The sequence below is a fragment of the Thunnus maccoyii genome, chromosome 5, assembly GCF_910596095.1.
Source record: "Thunnus maccoyii chromosome 5, fThuMac1.1, whole genome shotgun sequence".
Taxonomy (NCBI): Eukaryota; Metazoa; Chordata; class Actinopteri; order Scombriformes; family Scombridae; genus Thunnus; species Thunnus maccoyii.
This window is the reverse complement of record NC_056537.1, coordinates 10,186,902-10,206,530: the sequence shown is the minus strand read 5'-3', so window position 1 is coordinate 10,206,530 and position 19,629 is coordinate 10,186,902. Positions and strand designations below refer to the sequence as shown.

The following is a 19,629-nucleotide window of genomic DNA, read 5'->3' as shown; positions in this document are numbered from 1 at the left end:
CTAAATGGAAGCTAAACGACTCCTCGAATTTTACTGTATCAAGTTTCAAAAATCTGTTTCTCTGTATGATACTTTGGTGGCCCAACACAGTAAATACAAACTAAATAAATCTGGACCAGATTTAGAGAATTTAGTTACTGTCTATGTCTTATTTATTGGGACCATGTACAGTGTTAAACATAAATGTTACCATTTGATGTACTGTACCAGAGTTAGCTTATAGCTCATTTTCATCTGCAGTCCCTTCAGCAGGTTACAATTAAAACATATAACAGAACAATAACAAACAGTACAAAGCGAAGCAAGATTATTTGCATTCATGGGAAGACCATGAAATAAAATGTAGAGTCAGTGGTTACAGAGTAGCTTTTAGCATACTTTTGAATTTGGTTTTAAACGTACTGATGGAACTGCAGCTCTTCATATCGTCAGGTAGGGCCTCCCACTGAGTTGTGGCTTTTACAGAGAATGCTGACTGCCCAAGTGCAGTGCAAGGAAATGGTAGATCTGATAGAACTTACTGAGTGAGTGTACGCAAAGTCACATAGTGGAGAAAGGGCCAGACCATTTAAAATTTCATAAAGCAGGCACAAATTTGAAAATAATCTAAAATTCTCAAAGCTCAGTAAGTTGTATTTCTCCAGTACCCTACAGTGATGGAGATGCATTGGCTTTTTGTCAAGAGTTTTTAGAGTTTGTTTGTATAAGGACTCAAGAGGTTTTATGGCTGCTTTTCCAGCCTGCCCCCAACATGTGATGCAATAAGACATACAGGAAAGAATCACAGCATACATAAATATCTTTGCTGTGTCCAAAGAGAGACAGTTTCTAATATGTCTAAAATTTGCTAAATTCTACTTTATGGTTTAAACATGTTTCTTAAAGTTCATACTTGGTTCCAGTGTCACAACAAGATATTTAAAATCAGTGACTATGTCAATCCTTTCACCTTTGATGAGAATATCAGCGTCAGGAGGTTTTTACCATGGTTTTAGAGAAAAACATACCTTTTGTCTTGTTTACATCTAGACATTATCGATGAAGCCAATGTGTGATGCTTTCCAACGCAATTGTTAGCTTAGCAGCTGCTCACTCAGCTGTTTTCACATGTGTGTACACAACAGTGTCATCTGCATACATTTGCAGTTCTACATCATGACACTGTTGAGGGAGATCATTAATATATAGACTAAAGGCACTCACCCATTTTGCATTTCATGTTACTGGACAATGCATCACAAACTTTAACACATTGTATCCTATTAGAGATATCCATGCCAGTGCTCTAGATGAGAAGTTAAATTTAGAGACTTTCGATAATAAAACATCATGATTGACTGTGTCAAATGCTTTATGCAGATCTTAAAATACAGCACTATTAACTATTCTTCCCTTATCAAGTCTTGATTTAATTTGCTCTATTAAGTGCAAGGTTTGCACTTGATTTGCTCTAAAGCCAAAATGCATACGATGCAGACCAAAATTGCTTGTTTTAAGAAATGTTGTCAGTTGTTCAATGACCACTTCCTCAGCAACCTTTGAGAGTACTGGCAGTATACTTATTGGTCTATAGCTACTAGCTTCAAGGCGGTCTCCAGATTTAAAAATAGGCGTGACAATGGCACATTTCCAGTCATCAGGGAAGGAGCTGTATTTAAAAGACAAGTTAATTAAATGACCAATGGGGGGAGTTTAAATAGCTTTGTGTGATTAAACAAACATGGTGTCAAATTGGAAAGCATCTCTACTTTTGGAGCTTTTTAAGGAGCTGATGATTTTGTTTACTTGTAACTCATTAGTCTCTAGCTCAAAAACCCGGCCTGTAGCATCTATAGAAAAAAGTTATTAAAGACAGAAACAAAAGAAAGATGATCTTCAATTAACTTTCCCTGTACTTTGAGTTTAAAAACTCCTAAAAATGTTGGCTCCCTCCTTGTGAGATTATCAATTTACTGTTGCCTTTTGCCTCATTCAGTATATTGCAATAAAAATGAGATTTAGCTTCTCTTAGCTCTTGGATAATTTTGTTCCTTAAAAATTTATAAATCAGCATGTCAGTGTCTCTTCTAGTTTTAATTGCCCTCCTTAGTGCAGCATCTCTAGATTTCATTAGTTTTCACAAATTTTCATTAAACCACAGTAAATTGTTTTTTATTTTTGGATTTTATCTGTATCCTCACATTAAATCTTTCCCTCACAGAGTTGAATCTGTAAAAGTCACAGCTATAGTCCAAATTAAAGGACAGTACATCATCCCAGTTCAAGCTCTTAATTTCACTGGCAAATTCCTCTTGCTTAGCTCTGGGTATGCATTGAAAGATCATTGGCTTAGTTGCTGTGGTCCTAAATCTATTTTCAGTCAGTTTTCTCACACATAGGGTTAGGTTAAGATGTGAAAAGCCAGGGATTAAATTATAACTTTTAGTTATTCTTTCTGGTTCGTGAGTAAATTTGATGTTCACATTTGATGTTGTCTCTCACATGTTGTCTCGCACCCCTCCTCCTCTTCCATCAGGTCTTTCTCTTCTAAAACATTGGTATCTGGGCAGTGTGAACACTGGCAGGAGTTGCTTGTTTAAACCATGTTTCAATCAGAGAGAGAAAGTCCAGATTTGAGTCAGACAGAAGATGAGTTAGCTGATTGCTCTTTGCGGTAATGCTTCTGATTTTAAAATGCCCACCAAATAGCCCCCTCGGTTTCAGTTTCGGGTCCCAGACTTTTGCATGATTGACAGTTTGGAAGGTTTTGAATAACCTCTGCCTCCTCACTGCAGGGTTTCAACACACAGTGGAGATTTTGTGAGAGAGACAATGGACCTATCAAGGTCTCCACAGTCCAGTAGCAAAAAAGTTATTCATTGAGACATCATGCCTGGTGTTAACAAAGTTTAGTCTGTTAAAGGGGAAGCCTGGCTCAGAAAGTAGATGCTCACTCATCACCGGCATTGGAAGAGTCCCAGACACACTCGGGCGCAAATCAGTACCAAAGTTCTGCAGCGCTCCAGGGGTCATTGGTCCAGGATTTAGCTGAACATCTCTGGAGAGCAGGAGCAGCATGAAGTGGAGACCTGGGTGGCAGATGACTGGTCCTTTGGATCGGTGATTCGCTCTAGTACCTGGGCTCATCTGTACCAGAGGACAGAGGTATAGATTGCAAAATATCCCAGTAAATTGTGATGGAAACTCACAGTAGGAGATTCTACTGGCCATGAGCCAGCATTTGTCCCAAGCCCAGGAGTACGTGGTGGCCGAGCTGTTTTCAATCAGTGTTGATTGCTCTGGCCAGACAGACGCATACAGCAGCGAGTACCAACAGCAGTCCAAAAAGCACTCCATGAAACACAGCCCAGTTCTTTTTGCTGATGAAAAAATGCTTTAAACTTGACGCAGTTTTTGACAGGCATGCTCTGTGGTATGATAAACAGCCTGGCAGGACAGTCCTAGGCAGCAATCCCATCCAGAATCCCAGTGGCCCAAGGGTAGAAGCTCCTCTTAAGCCCCTCAGCATTGGCCCGGTTCACACAGAACCCCCTCTCGACCACAACCTGGAGAAAAGGCCACAATCTGGACGGTTAGGATCCCCAGAAGATCCATGTGGCCAGGATCGCAGCCAGTGTTTAACCCTCCTAATGTGTTAGAAGAGGGTTTACACCTTTAGTGTTCATGGGTCAAATGTGACCCATGTTTGAATTCAAAGAAGAGTTGAAGCAATATCAAATAAGATTTATATTGTCTATATTGTTACATATAGGGTTACATATGGGTGCAATCAGTGGCACATATAACTACATCTGGCACACTAGTTTCACAACGACTGACGTCTACATCAACGAGAAGCACACGTAAACAGCAGGTACTTCGTATTAGTCTCACAACAGATGTCAGCACATAACAATGAGAGGCACCGTGGTGAGCTGTTCACAGTGTCCCAGCCGGGCCAACTGGCAGGCTGGCCAGACATTTATCAGTTCGGCCCATGTATTGAAGCTTCTTCAGGATTGGAGGGTTGGCTGGACCAGTGGCCGTTCCGATCAGGACCACCGCCGAGACTGGAGACTGCTTGACGTGAAAAAAAAAGATGCTAAAGAAAATGATTGCACACATGCATACAAGGCAGGGAGTTTGTGTCAGTCGTAACTACATATATATATATATATATATATATATATATATATATATATATATATATACATATACATATATATACATATACATATATATATACATACACACACACACACACATATATATATATATATATATATATATATATATATATATATATATATATATATATATATATATATATATATATATATATATATATATATATATATATATATATATATATATATATATATATATATATATATATACACGTGTATATATATATATATATATTACACGTGTATATATATATATATATATATATATATATATATGTATACACAAACACACACACACACACACACACACATATATATACGTGTGTATGTATGTATGTATGTATGTATGTATGTATGTATATATATATTATAGGGACACTGTGAACAGCTCACCACGGTGCCTCTTGTTGTGTGTTGATCTGTTGTGAGACTAGTACGAAGTACCCGCTGTTTAAGTGTGCTTCTCGTTGATGTAGACATCACTTGTTGTGAAACTAGTATGAGGCACCAGCTTGTTACTTGGGGACTGGGCCAGATGTAGTTATATGTGCCACTCATTGCACCCACACACATTAGTTGTTTCTTTGATAGCCTCATCACGAGCAGGGGTGCTGTTCTTATTGTGTTTATCTTTTCTAAAACACTGAAGACTAGGTCTAGAGAGTGAGGTATTATTCTTGTTGTTTTCTTTGTGTTGGTTAGTTTTAGCTCTGATTTAGGAGTCCTCTTTTGGTTATATTAACTTTTTGATTTGAACAGCATCCACAGGCCCTTCTTCCTCAGTCAGTAGTTTGCCTCTTATGTAGCTATGTGTTTTCTTTAAACTACCTGCCTTCCCAGTAATAAATAACTGTTTAACCAAAAACATCTGCTTTTATGTTGCTTCCCTTTCCGCTAGTGAGCTGGGTTGTAACAATATGTGTGTGTGTGTGTGTGTGTGTGTGTATATATATATATATATATATATATATATATATATATATATATTTGTATGTGTGTGTGTGTGTATAGCAACCATAGCAAGAACCGACCATTTAAATATATATTTCGCATTTTATTTTGGTGCAACTAGTGCTAACTCAGACTGCTGAAGCCTCATATAAGCTTCAAATAAACTTCCAAATGCATTTGTGTGGACACAATGTGTGTGGACACAATGTGGATTTTGGCTTTCCAGTACACAACTGTTAGTGTACTGGAAAGTTACAGGAGGGCGGGTCCAACAGGCTACAGGCCAGTGGTTTTCAAAATATAGATGTTAGACAGGCAAAAGGGATATGACATGTTTCAACACAGTACAAGTGTAACTCTATAGTTCTAGGAAAAAATGCAAGCACTGAAAACAACCACAATCTTTTTACCTTCAAAATTTCACAACCACATTTCTAAGAATAACGAAGCAGACAAACTTCCATTTATTAAAAAATTAAACTGTTGCTGAGATGCAGACCTCCCTGACAGGAAATCTGACTTTAATAACAAAGTCTTGCATTCAAACTTGACTACAGGCTGCTATTAAGGAAATGTGGAGTTACATTTAGGACTTTTTAACACCAATGAATGTTAAGTGTCTGTTTTGCTCAAGGGTATAAGTAAAAGGGCATAAAAAGTTACAAACTGTGCCATGTGCGTTAAGCAGAGAACCACAAGTATCACCAAGCCACAGCAGCAGGCAACTCTATCACTATTTGAAATTATGCCATTTTTTTAAATATCCGTAATAGTTGCCTCGGTATTGGTATGCGTACCTATTCGCTTCTACACACAATACAATAACTGTAATAATAACAATAAGAATCGTGACGGCAGCCAGCACAGTGGACACGATGTTGAGGCAGCGAGCAGTGGAGCCGTAGTGTCTGGCACCCTCCAGGTCTCCAGCCACCTTTCGGTCTCTGGCCTGTAAATGCAAAAGCACATCTATGGAGTGAGATTTGTTTCATAATGATTTGTGTGAACAGATCAACAATCTGTGTGTAAATGTGTAATCTGTAAATATAAACACCTTCCTCAAATATAAAAAAAGATTTGTAAACTCACAAAAATATTTTTGCAAATATGAATATCTGCACATACACAAACAAATTCCACAAATAAAAAAATATCAGTGAATACATTCAATTCATTTACAAATAAATGAAAAGCATTTGTGAATATCTTCCTAACATTTACAACTTTCCAACAGGCATTTGTGACCTCAGTTTTTATTTGTGAATCGAAAAAACATTTGTGGATCTCAGGTCTACGCGTGTGGATCTGCTTTCTACACACAGAGTTTTGAAACAAACTTTCCACCAGTCCGAGCAAAAATCCACTTGTGTCACTCAGTCATTTTCGGATGGCACGTGATCGCCTGCTGACAATGTCATTTCCACATTTCAAAGTAAGAGCACACAGTCTTTCCATGAGCTGTTTTTTGTGTTTATTTTTTTAATAATCAGCGATAAGTAACGTGCATTCATTGATTTATGTTAATACCCTGCTTTCGTTGCCCCAGCCCACAACATGAATGTTTACTGTTGCCATGGTTCAGTAGCTAACGTTAGCTTAGCGTAGTCTACATATTAACAATGATCGATAAAACTACAAAACTCGTTTTATATGTCTTTTGTATCTTATTGTGTCATTAGTTTGTAAATTTGTAAGCATATCTTTAAAACATTGATTGATTGATGAAAACATTTTCCATTGACTGCACAATAAAAAGAATGATTTTTAACCCATTGTCCAAGTTGCAATTCTGTATCGTAATCCAAAAATGGTAGCTGGTGGCTCCCTGGATAGGAAACAGAGTCACACCTTGTGAAACAGATTAACAATCTTTTTTATAGTGTGGTGGTAAATTAATTCTTTATGTCCCTTTTAATTTTAAGGTAAAAGGTAGCAGTGCTCACAGCTCCAAGTCTTGAACAGAGTATCGGGTGCACAGTCGTAGCAAGGATGAAACAAACAAATCACCGGCACTCACAGGTCTTTCTTATTATTATTTGTTGTGGGCAGAAATGGATGCATTTCAGCCAGAAGCCATCATCAGCATAAACGTGCATACAATAAGTAATAATAAGATAGATCCGTGAGCACCGGTGTTTTGTTTGTTTCACCCTTTTAATTTTAATTCTGAGTTAAATTATCCTTCATACTGCCTCATCATTTAGTGGGAAAAATTGCTCATTATTGTAAACATTACAAGATTTTGATAATAGCTAGGCAACAGGAACATTACTGGAAAATTAAACTATTAATGTACTCCCCAACACTGTGCACACAGCCTACAGTTTACATGGATAGATTCAGAATATCTGACGTGTGTTGTGCATCTGAATATTAACTGTATATTGAAACACATGTCCTGCGTTATTGTGTCTTTAAGATCCTGTAGTGGAAAAAGCCTAAGAGTGCAGTTTAAGTGATGTAGATCAGAAAGGTCAGCTGGTCAGATTGTTAGATATCAATGAAGCATGCAAAACCCTGTGACTGTTAGATATTACATGTACAGTACATATATTAGATATTACTAAAACTAAATAATAACAGAAGATTGGTACACAAAGAATGTAATTCATAAGCAAGTCAGAACAGTCGCACGTCAGCTTACCTTGATAGAGTAGATGAGCGCTGCCAGTCCGAGGCAGAAAGGGTTTGAGTTGACAAAGCAGCAGAGGGACCAGATGATGTAGTCCGGGGGGGGCTCAGTGGTGATGTTCACAGTGGTGTACTGAACCATCGTAGGTGCACTGGGCTGTCCAGGGAGCCCATCATGCCTCCCCCCCTGCAGGGGAACGACTTCAGCCGGGTAACCTGAAGGATTCATCGCTGTCAGCTCAACTGTAGTTTGGAGTGGAGGAAGGTGTGCAAGAACTGATCGTTTCAGTGTAATTCGTGTTGGCTTTTGAGGTCAGCACATTTGCTTTTTGTTCTTGTTTTATTGCACCAAGAGCCAATGAGTGAAAAGCAAGCTAACCACACTGTGTGATAGTTGTTGGAACATTCAGTACGTGACTTTTATTTTGTTAAGAAGACAAAGACATACCCACCAGCCTCAACTGTACTTTGTACATTTAGCATTGTGAGCATATTAGCATCACCATTTAAGCCCTGCTGAACATAAGTACCACCTGACAGACCAGCTAGTATGACGGTACACTCTTACTCTTCTTGAGATGTAGAATTGGATATATCTGGATCAAAGAGCCCAATACACAGACAAGCTGAAATCAGTAGTTTAGAAGCTGTTAGCAATAAGTGTGCAAGAAAATTACTAGAGTGAAGATTCAAAAGCCTTCAGGCCAGTAGACACCCGCTGGCTTACAAAACAGAAGCTGGCAAAACATCAAACACTGAACAGATAAAGTTCTGTAGCCTTAGCAGGAAGCCTTCTCGTGTCAGGTGTCACCTGCTGTGCTGGCATTTGATCAAACTGCACATTTTCAAGTCAGCTCAATTTCACATCACATACCATCTTAATATCCATGAAGATACAAACCTGCTTTAAAAGGACAGCTGGAGCAGAAGAAATTGAGACAAATGAAAGACACTGATAAGCTTTAATTACAAATTAATTGATACAGGAACTAAATACACATCTCATCTGAGAGAAGTTCACAACTTGACTATTAATAAAAACATCAGTTACATTCAGATTTACAAATACACATCAATGGCAGGTTATATAACGAATTCATATGGACTGTTATACATTTGATTTTAGATTGTTTGCATCCTGTTGGGAGTCTTTGTAATCTCTTTCCAGGAAAGTGACCTACATGATATCTTTCAATGTGAACTTAGTCTGAAAGACTTAGGCTCCGCCTCAAATGTCGTCAGATTTCGTAATGTGCCATTTAAACCTGACAAAAGCAGAAAAGCAGGACTTTCTGAGCTGTTTTCCATTTTAAAATTCTATACATTTTCTTAGACACTGCAGAATTGATACTAATTTAAATCTTTCGCTACTAGGTCACTAATGGCAGTCTCTTTCTATACATGAATAAGTGATGAAAACTTCAAAAATAATCTATTTTCTCATAATTAATTATAGTCTGCTATGTATTCATATGTAGACATATTGGCAATTTGACAATTTATTCATTTAACAAACAGGAGCCTCAGTAGTGTGTGGAAGAACCATATACAGCCACAACAGCCTGGCACCTCCTCCTAATGCTGATCACCAGCCTGGTCACACACTGCTGTGGGATGGCATCCCATTCTTCAACCAGCATTTGTCACAAGTCAGCCAACGTGGTTGTGTTGGTCACTCTGGCACGAACAGCATGCCCAAGCTGATTCCACAAGTGTTCAATGGGGTTGAGGTCAGGACTGCCGGCAGGCCATTCCATCCTCTCCACTCCCAAATTCTGGAGGTAGTCTCTGATAAACCCCGCTCTGTGGGGGCGAGCATTGTCATTTTGGAGGATAGAGCTCAATCCCAGACTGTGGAGATATGGGATTGCCACTGGTTGCAGAATCTCATCTCGATATCTCTCTGCATTGAGATTGCCTCCAATGATGACAAGCCTCGTTTTTTCCAGTGAGGGAGATGCTGCCCCACACCATCACACTGCCTCCACCAAAAGATGTATCGGTGCAGCAATCAGCATAACGTTCTCCGCGTCTTCACCACACTTTGACCCTACGATCCAACTGCCATAGGCAGAATCTGGTCTCATCGCTGAACATAACGTTCCACCACATGTTATGGTTCCAGTGCACATGTTGCCGACACCAGCGCAAACGGGCCTGACAGTGAAGGGCAGTCATGGCAGGCCTCCTGGCAACCCTATGAGACTGGAGATTGGCTGCGTGCAGTCTGTTCTGGATTGTCTGGGCAGAGAGCCGTGGGCCATATCATCCTGCAAACCTTGACTGCAAATCTGTAGAAGACAGCCTACAGTACCTAAGTGCTGACAGGGTGAGGAAACGGGCTTCTTGGGGTGTCGTCTTCTTGGGACACCCACTTCACGGCCTGTCTCTGACATCCCCCATTATATGGAACTTGGCCTTCACTTTGGAGATGGTACTAGAGCTCACTCCAAATAATGCTGCAACTTGGTTTTGCGGAACACCTGCTTGAAGTTGCCCTATCACACAGGCCCTATCCAGATCAGTCAAACGTGGCATGCTGATTCTTGGAGCAGACACCTACTGACCACTGTAGCAGGGCCCATACTCACATGGCCTGATTGGCAGCTGATTGGCAGCACCTGGGGGTACCAGAAGCTCAAAACAAGAGTCGATAGCAACAGCAAAATAAGCTGTTTGACATTGGCAGAGAAGATTTGGCAAATTTTTCATGGGCGCAACCAACATACTCAGCTCTGCTGCTCATTCCACAAATGCATGTTCCTTACAAATGTGGCACCATTTAAAAGGGAAATAAACAGGCTTTCCAACGATATAAAATTTATTGCCAAGAAGCATTGTTACAACAAAGAAATAATCTACCAAACATAAATGTGCTTACTTTTTGTGCTAAGTTTATATATATATATATATATATATATATATATATATATATATGTGTGTGTGTGTGTGTGTGTATACATATATAAGTATATATACATATACTTCTGACTACTGAGCTAAAATTTTACTCACTGCCTCATTGCAGACAGACCTCTACCTATTTATACACCCATAACACAGAGACAGCACAGCGTCAAACGTGTAGGGAGCAACTTCAAAGGCAATTATTGCTTTGCACTTTTCATCCATTGCCTATTTTTTACAACCTACCTTTGTAGAAAGGAGAAGGGGAACAACAACTTATGGAGTCCCTTGGGAGCACTTCGCATGTGTCAGTAGCTCAGCTTTATCTCCGGGGAACACCCCCAACTCTGGGAGTGACGTCCAAATTAGGAAATGTGCATCATGTAGCAGGTGGATGTGACTCCCCTTGTTGAGACCTCGAGACTTAAAGACCCTGAAAACACTTTTACTATGAATACAGTATTACCTGTCAAAGTGAGAGCAGTATTTGTTATTCTCAGAGGAGATGTCTGTATTTCTTTATTTGTGCTCTTCTCACTGGTTTGAAGTAGGCAGGGCTCAGTTAGAAACAGGTATCAAACCATAACCACATAGTTCTCATGAAGCGGATCAGCTGAGTTTTTGAGTGTTTATTTGTTTATAAATAATGTTTTTTAATTTCAACTGTTGCTTATTTATTATTATGGATAAATATTTAAGATTTGAAGTTAAGTTTTCAGGAGCTTTAAAGCTTCCCAAGAATCCAATCTCATAGTTTCTCATAAGTTTGATAAACTACACTTGACCACAATGGAAAATGAAGCACCAAATGCAGCAGAAAGGTCCAACCGCTTCTGCGGTTGTTGTGTGTTGTCTTGTTGTTGTGTGTTGATATCTGTTTTGAAACTAATATCAGGCACTCACTTTTTACTTGGGGACTGGGCCAGATGTAGTTATATGTGCCACTCATTGCACCCACACACATTAGTTGTTTTTTTGATAGCCTCATCACGAGCAGGGGTGCTGTTCTTATTTTGTTTATCTTTTCTAAACCACTGAAGACTAGGTCTAGAGAGTGAGGTATTATTCTTGTTGTTTTCTTTGTGTTGGTTAGTTTTAGCTCTGATTTAGGAGTCCTCTTTTGGTTATATTAACTTTTTGATTTGAACAGCATCCACAGGCCCTTCTTCCTCAGTCAGTAGTTTGCCTCTTATGTAGCTATGTGTTTTCTTTAAACTACCTGCCTTCCCAGTAATAAATAACTGTTTAACCAAAAACATCTGCTTTTATGTTGCTTCCCTTTCCCCTAGTGAGCTGGGTTGTAACAATATATGTGTGTGTGTGTGTGTATATATATATATATATATATATATATATATATATATATACACACACACAAATATATATATATATATTTGTATGTGTGTGTGTGTGTATGTGTGTGTGTGTGTGTGTGTGTGTGTGTGTATAGCAACCATAACAAGAACCGACCATTTAAATATATATTTCGCATTTTATTTTGGTGCAACTAGTGCATTTTATGTTATAAAGTGGCGGGGATCAATGAGAGCAGCCAGTCAGATTCTTAGATATAAGAAGAATATTAAAAATCTTATTTGATATTGCTTCAACTCTTTTTTTTCCTGTTTAAATAGGCAAGAACCAATGTTTGGAACACAAATGATCACAAATCACAACAGTTGCACGTCAGCTCACCTTGATAGAGTAGATGAGCGCTGCCAGTCTGAGGCAGAGAGGGTTTGAGTCCTGAGGGGGCTCAGGAGTGATGTTCAAAGTGGTGTACTGAACCATTGTACATAGGTGCACATGTCTGTCGGGGAACCCATCATACCTCCCCCTGCAGTGCAAATGTAGCTTAGAGTGGAGGCTGCAGGAAGGTGTGCAATATACTAATAACTTGAATGTCACTGCAAGTGTCTGTTTCCTTTTGATGGTTTTGTCAAAGCCAATGACTTGAAACATGCTGTTGCTTTGGCAGCAGTCACAGACTGTCTTAAAGGAGTGGTTCATAATTTTTCAAGTCAATCTTAAAACAATAGTCAGGTGTCCAAATGAACATTGAAATAGGTTTTTCTTGCTGTAATCTATATAATATATAAAAGATCCCTTCATAATGGGGGCCAAAATCCACAAGCCTCCTTCTGTGCAAAAACTTATTTAAAAGTTTTTTCTGAAACTAATTCAGTCGTCCAAATGAGTCAAATCAAGTAGATATCTTTCAATGTTACAGTATTTTTAGTGCCAAAGTCTCTCTTTTTGTTACTATACTTCCACCGCAGCTCAACAAGGAAGAAGGAAACACAAAGAGGGAATTTGAAGCTAAAAAGACTATAAATGTGGCAGATATCCACTTGATATGACTAACTCAGACTGCTGAAGCCTCATATAAGCTTCAAATAAACTTCCAAATGCATTTTTTCACAAAATGACTGTGTGGACACAATGTGGATTTTGGCTTTCCAGTACACAATTGTTAGTGTACTGGAAAGTTACAGGAGGGCAGGTCCAACAGGTTACAGGCCAGTGGTTTACAAAACATAGATGTTAGACAGGCAAAAGGGATATGACATGTTTCAACACAGTACAAGTGCAACTCTATAGTACTAGGAAAAAATGCAAGCACTGAAAACAACCACAATCTTTTTACCTTCAAAATTTCACAACCACATTTCTAAGAATAACGAAGCAGACAAACTTCCATTTATTAAAAAATTAAACTGTTGCTGAGATGCAGACCTCCCTGACAGGAAATCTGACTTTAATAACAAAGTCTTGCATTCAAACTTGACTACAGGCTGCTGTTAAGGAAATGTGGAGTTACATTTAGGACTTTTTAACACCAATGAATGTTAAGTGTCTGTTTTGCTCAAGGGTATAAGTAAAAGGGCATAAAAAGTTACAAACTGTGCCATGTGCGTTAAGCAGAGAACCACAAGTATCACCAAGCCACAGCAGCAGGCAACTCTATCACTATTTGAAATTATGCCATTTTTTTTAATATCCGTAATAGTTGCCTCGGTATTGGTATACGTACCTATTCGCTTCTATAGACAATACAATAACTGTAATAATAACAATAAGAATCGTGACGGCAGCCAGCACAGTGGACACGATGTTGAGGCAGCGAGCAGTGGAGCCGTAGTGTCTGGCACCCTCCAGGTCTCCAGCCACCTTTCGGTCTCTGGCCTGTAAATGCAAAAGCACATCTATGGAGTGAGATTTGTTTCATAATGATTTGTGTGAACAGATCAACAATCTGTGTGTAAATGTGTAATCTGTAAATATAAACACCTTCCTCAAATATAAAAAAAGATTTGTAAACTCACAAAAATATTTTTGCAAATATGAATATCTGCACATACACAAACAAATTCCACAAATAAAAAAATATCAGTGAATACATTCAATTCATTTACAAATAAATGAAAAGCATTTGTGAATATCTTCCTAACATTTACAACTTTCCAACAGGCATTTGTGACCTCAGTTTTTATTTGTGAATCGAAAAAACATTTGTGGATCTCAGTTCTACGCGTGTGGATTTGCTTTCTACACACAGAGTTTTGAAACAAACTTTCCGCCGGTCCGAGCGAAAATCCACTTGTGTCACTCAGTCATTTTCGGATGGCACGTGATCGCCTGCTGACAATGTCATTTCCACATTTCAAAGTAAGAGCACACAGTCTTTCCATGAGCTGTTTTTTGTGTTTATTTTTTTTAATAATCAGCGATAAGTAACGTGCATTCATTGATTTATGTTAATACCCTGCTTTCGTTGCCCCAGCCCACAACATGAATGTTTACTGTTGCCATGGTTCAGTAGCTAACGTTAGCTTAGCGTAATCTACATATTAACAATGATCAATAAAACTACAAAACTCGTTTTATATGTCTTTTGTATCTTATTGTGTCATTAGTTTGTAAATTTGTAAGCATATCTTTAAAACATTGATTGCTTGATGAAAACATTTTCCATTGACTGCACAATAAAAAGAATGATTTTTAACCCACTGTCCAAGTTGCAACTCTGTATCGTAATCCAAAAATGGTAGCTGGTGGCTCCCTGGATAGGAAACAGAGTCACAGATTAACAATCTTTTTTATAGCGTGGTGGTAAATTAATTTTTTATGTCCCTTTTAATTTTAAGGTTAAAAGTAGTGCACACAGCTCCAGAGTAGCGGGTGCACAGTTGTAGCAAGGATGAAACAAACAAATCACCGGCACTCACAGATCTCTCTTATTATTATTTGTTGTGGGCAGAAATGGATGCATTTCAGCCAGAAGCCATCATCAGCATAAACGTGCTGTTTCTGTCCACAATAAGTAATAATAAGATAGATCCGTGAGCGCCGGTGTTTTGTTTGTTTCACCCTTTTAATTTTAATTCTGAGTTAAATTATCCTTCATACTGCCTCATCATTTAGTGGGAAAAATTGCTCATTGTTGTAAACATTACAAGATTTTGATAATAGCTAGGCAACAGGAACATTACTGGAAAATTAAACTAGTAATGTACTCCCCAACACTGCACACAGCCTACAGTTTACATGGATAGATTCAGAATATCTGACGTGTGTTGTGCATCTGAATATTAACTGTATATTGAAACACATGTCCTGCGTTATTGTGTCTTTAAGATCCTGTAGTGGAAAAAGCCTAAGAGTGCAGTTTAAGTGATGTAGATCAGAAAGGTCAGCTGGTCAGATTGTTAGATATCAATGAAGCATGCAAAACCCTGTGACTGTTAGATACATGTACAGTACATATATTAGATATTACTAAAACTAAAAAATAACAGAAGATTGGTACACAAAGAATGTAATTCATAAGCAAGTCAGAACAGTCGCACGTCAGCTTACCTTGATAGAGTAGATGAGCGCTGCCAGTCCGAGGCAGAAAGGGTTTGAGTAGACAAAGCAGCAGAGGGACCAGATGATGTAGTCCGGGGGGCGCTCTGTGGTGATGTTCACAGTGGTGTACTGAACCATCGTAGGTGCACTGGGCTGTCCAGGGAACCCACCTTGCGCCCCCCCCCTGCAGTGGAACAACTTCAGCCGGGTAACCTGAAGGATTCATCGCTGTCAGCTCAATTGTAGTTTGGAGTGGAGGAAGGTGTGCAAGAACTGATTGTTTCAGTGTAATTTGTGGTAGCTTTTGAGGTCAGCAGATTTGCTTTTTGTTTTTGTTTTATTTCACCAAGAGCCAATGAGTGAAAAGCAAGCTAACCACACTGTGTGATAGTTGTTGGAACATTCAGTGTCCAATGTTACAGTATTTTTAGTGCCAAAGTCTCTTTTTTTGTTACTATATTTTCACCACATCTCAACAGGGAAACACTGTCCGAGGAAACACAAAGAGGGAATTTAATGCTAAAAAGACTGTAAATGTAGCAGATATCCACTTGATATGACTAACTCAGACTGGTGAAGCCTCATATAAGCTTCAGATAAACTTCCAAATGCATTTTTGCACAAAATGACTGTGTGGACACACTGTGGATTTTGGCCTCCATCACTTACATTGAAAGCACATTTGAAGGGGATCTTTTAATAGCCAGTATGAACAGGAGGAATGATTACAGCGAGGAAAACCTCTTTCAGTGTTCATCTGGGCACCTGACTGTTGTTTTAAGACAGACCTGAAAAATTGTGAACTTATCCTTTTAATGTGAAGTCCTGAAGAGTTTGCGGTTTTAACTGAGAATTAGAGTACATTCTTTCAACTGAACTGGACATTAAATTGTCCTTGAAGCCTTCAACTGTCACATTTGCAAAAGTACACCTCTAAAAATGAATAAAAGAACAGCCAGATGGGAGGCCACTTCTCACTTTTTTTTTTTTTAGAGGTGATAATGTAGAGCAAGAAAGTTTGGATCAAAGAGCCTAAAACACAGGTATATACTAAACCAGATGCTGTTAGTGATAACTGTCCGTGTACTGGAAAATTACAGGAGGGCAGGTCCAACAGGCTACAGGCCAGTGGTCTACAAACCAGAGATGTTAGATGGCTGTAAGGGACATGATATGTTTCAACACAGTACAAGTGTAACTAGGAAAAAATGCAAGTGTCGAAAACAACCACAATCTTTTCACCCTCAAAATTTCACAACCACATTTCAAAGAATAATGAAGCAGACAAACTTCCATTTATTAAAAAATGAAACTGTTGCTGAGATGCAGACCTCCCTGACAGGAAATCTGACTTTAATAACAAAGTCTTGCATTCAAACTTGACTACAGGCTGCTGTTAAGGAAATGTGGAGTTACATTTAGGACTTTTTAACACCAATGAATGTTAAGTGTCTGTTTTGCTCAAGGGTATAAGTAAAAGGGCATAAAAAGTTACAAACTGTGCCATGTGCGTTAAGCAGAGAACCACAAGTATCACCAAGCCACAGCAGCAGGCAACTCTAACACTATTTGAAATTATGCCATTTTTTTTAATATCTGTAATAGTTGCTGCGGTATTGGTATGTGTACCTATTCGCTTCTACACACAATACAATAACTGTAATAATAACAATAAGAATCATGACGGCAGCCAGCACAGTGGACACGATGTTGAGTAAGCGGGCAGTGGAGCCGTAGTTTCTGGCACCCTCCAGGTCTCCAGCCAACTTTCGGTCTCTGGCCTGTAAAAGCAAAAGCAAATCTCATAGATTTCAGCCAAAACCTTTGAGACATTCTTGTTTGCTCTATTTCCATGCAGCAAATTCAGTTGCTTTCTTCCTTTTCTATCCATATTTCCATTCTCACATGTAGTTTTGTTTGCATAGTTGTCTTTGACCTTCTATTTCTTTTATCAATATTTTTATACTTGGCACATCTATGAAAAACCCAGAATGTTGTTCAATAACACTTAGTGCTTTTCTGAAGGTATCTCCAGTGCAACTCTGTTTCCTAATCCAAAGAAAGATGGTAGCTGGTGGTTCCCTGGATAGGAAACAGAGTCACACCTTGTAAAACAGGTTAAAAATCTTTTTTATTGCGTGGTGGTAATTTAATTCTCTATGGTCCCTTTTAATTTTAATTCTGGGTAAAATTATCCGCCATACTGAAAAAATTGCTCACTACTGTAAATATAGACACACAAGATTTTGATAATAGCTAGGCAACAGGAACATTACTGGAAAATTAAACTAGTAATGTACTCCCCAACACTGTGCACACAGCCTACAGTTTACATGGATAGATTCAGAATATCTGACGTGTGTTGTGCATCTGAATATTAACTGTATATTGAAACACATGTCCCGCATTATTGTGTCTTTATAATTGTTGTGGATTTTCGGAGCTGATGCACTGGCAGTTGTCAGTTTGAAGAAGAGAAGACCAAACCAAACTTCGTATGATGATTCTGGGAAAACTTTAATGAAGAACCTTGCAAGGGAGAGCGACTCAAGGGACACCTCCTGTTCGTACGGTGTCCCCAAACTCGTCTGACCCACACAGTCCAAAACCAGCCTTTAAGCCAATCATAGAAACTAGTTCGTCAGTTCCGAATCATAAACCTATGACCTAAATCTGTATCTTTGGTTTGTCTTGTTGCGTCTGATGATGACCTGCATTCTGGCCTTGGTTCGCCTGTGAGGCTCCTGGTTTATTAAACAACATGTGTTATCTTCTGTTTGAGAGAACAGAGGAGTACAGCTTGACATTCTGTTGTCCTGGTCAGTTATGGAATATCCATAACAATGATCCTGTTATGGAAAAAGCCTAAGAGTGCAGTTTAAGTGATGTAGATCAGAAAGGTCAGCTGGTCAGATTGTTAGATATCAATGAAGCATGCAAAACCCTGTGACTGTTAGATACATGTACAGTACATATATTAGATATTACTAAAACTAAATAATAACAGATGATTGGTACACAAAGAATGTAATTCATAAGAAAGTCAGTTGCACATCAGCTCACCTTGAACGAGAAGATGAGTGCTGCCAGTCCGAGACAGAGAGGGTTTGAGTAGACAAAGCAGCAGAGGGACCAGATGATGTGGTCCGGGGGGGGCTCAGCGGTGATGTTCACAGTGGTGTACTGAACCATCGTAGGTGCACTGGGCTGTCCAGGGAGCCCATCTTGCCTCCCCCCCTGCAGTGGAATAAATTCAGCCGGGTAACCTGAAGGATTCATCGCTGTCAGCTCAACTGTGGTTTGGAGTGGAGGAAGGTGTGCAAGAACTGATCGTTTCAGTGTAATTCGTGTTAGCTTTTGGGGTCAGCAGGCTTGTTGGTTTGTTTGTTTTTTGTTTGTTTGTTTGTTTCTTTCACCGAGAGCCAATGAGAGAAAAGCAGGCCAACCACAGTGTGTTGAAACATTCAGTACCTGATTTTCTTTTTCTTTTTCTTTTTTTTTTTGTTCAGAAGAGTTCGCAGATTTAATTCAAAATCAAAGGATCGTTCAATGTCCAGATTAATAAACAGAATATATCCTAAGTTTCACTCAACTATCACATTTCTAAAAGCAAACCTATAACAAGTAGTAGCCAAGATGGGAAGCTAGTTTGATTTGTTTGAAAAAGGCATGTAAAATTTGATCTCATTTACATCTTTTACCATATAGCAGCATGGCAGTTGGGATGGTAATGTTGGTCTGCCAGTGAATTACTGTTCAGTGTTGTACAGACATTGATGGTGCCCAAAGGATGAATCCTACTTTGGTGACCCCTTGATTTTTTCCTGTAGTGTAACCAGCAGGTCAAAGTTTTGACTTAACCTGACAAATATAAATATCTACTCGAAGGATTGGCACAAAATTTGGTAGGGTTCAGGTTGCATGATCATTTTGGTGGTTTTGATGTCCAAAGCTACATGTGAATGTAAGGACATTCCCACCAGCCTCAACTGTGCTTTGTGCATTTAGCATTGTGAGCATATTCGCATTACCATTTAAGCCCCTGCTAAACATAAGTACCACCTGACAGATCAGCTAGCATGACGGTACACTCTTACTCTTATTGAGATGTAGAATTGGATAT

General features: G+C 38.9%; 2 protein-coding genes and 1 pseudogene across 2 annotated transcripts; all 3 read right to left on the bottom strand.

Annotated features, from left to right (window-relative positions):
* Positions 1–5,324: 5,324 nt before the first annotated feature.
* On the bottom strand, positions 5,325–8,080 carry LOC121897143 (dispanin subfamily A member 2b-like). The gene is made up of 2 exons (XM_042411458.1): positions 7,762–8,080; positions 5,325–6,066 (listed from the first exon to the last, which is right to left on the bottom strand). The coding sequence occupies exons 1-2, from the start codon at positions 7,975–7,977 to the stop codon at positions 5,851–5,853; spliced, it is 432 nt and encodes a 143-aa protein (XP_042267392.1). The 5' UTR covers positions 7,978–8,080; the 3' UTR covers positions 5,325–5,850.
* Positions 8,081–13,111: 5,031 nt separating this feature from the next.
* Positions 13,112–15,828, bottom strand: LOC121897144 (annotated as a pseudogene).
* Positions 15,829–16,830: 1,002 nt separating this feature from the next.
* On the bottom strand, positions 16,831–19,349 carry LOC121897145 (dispanin subfamily A member 2b-like). The gene is made up of 3 exons (XM_042411459.1): positions 19,208–19,349; positions 18,570–18,772; positions 16,831–17,287 (listed from the first exon to the last, which is right to left on the bottom strand). Exons 1-3 carry the CDS (start codon positions 19,218–19,220, stop codon positions 17,096–17,098), a joined length of 408 nt encoding a protein of 135 aa, XP_042267393.1. The 5' UTR covers positions 19,221–19,349; the 3' UTR covers positions 16,831–17,095.
* Between the last annotated feature and the right edge of the window lie 280 nt (positions 19,350–19,629).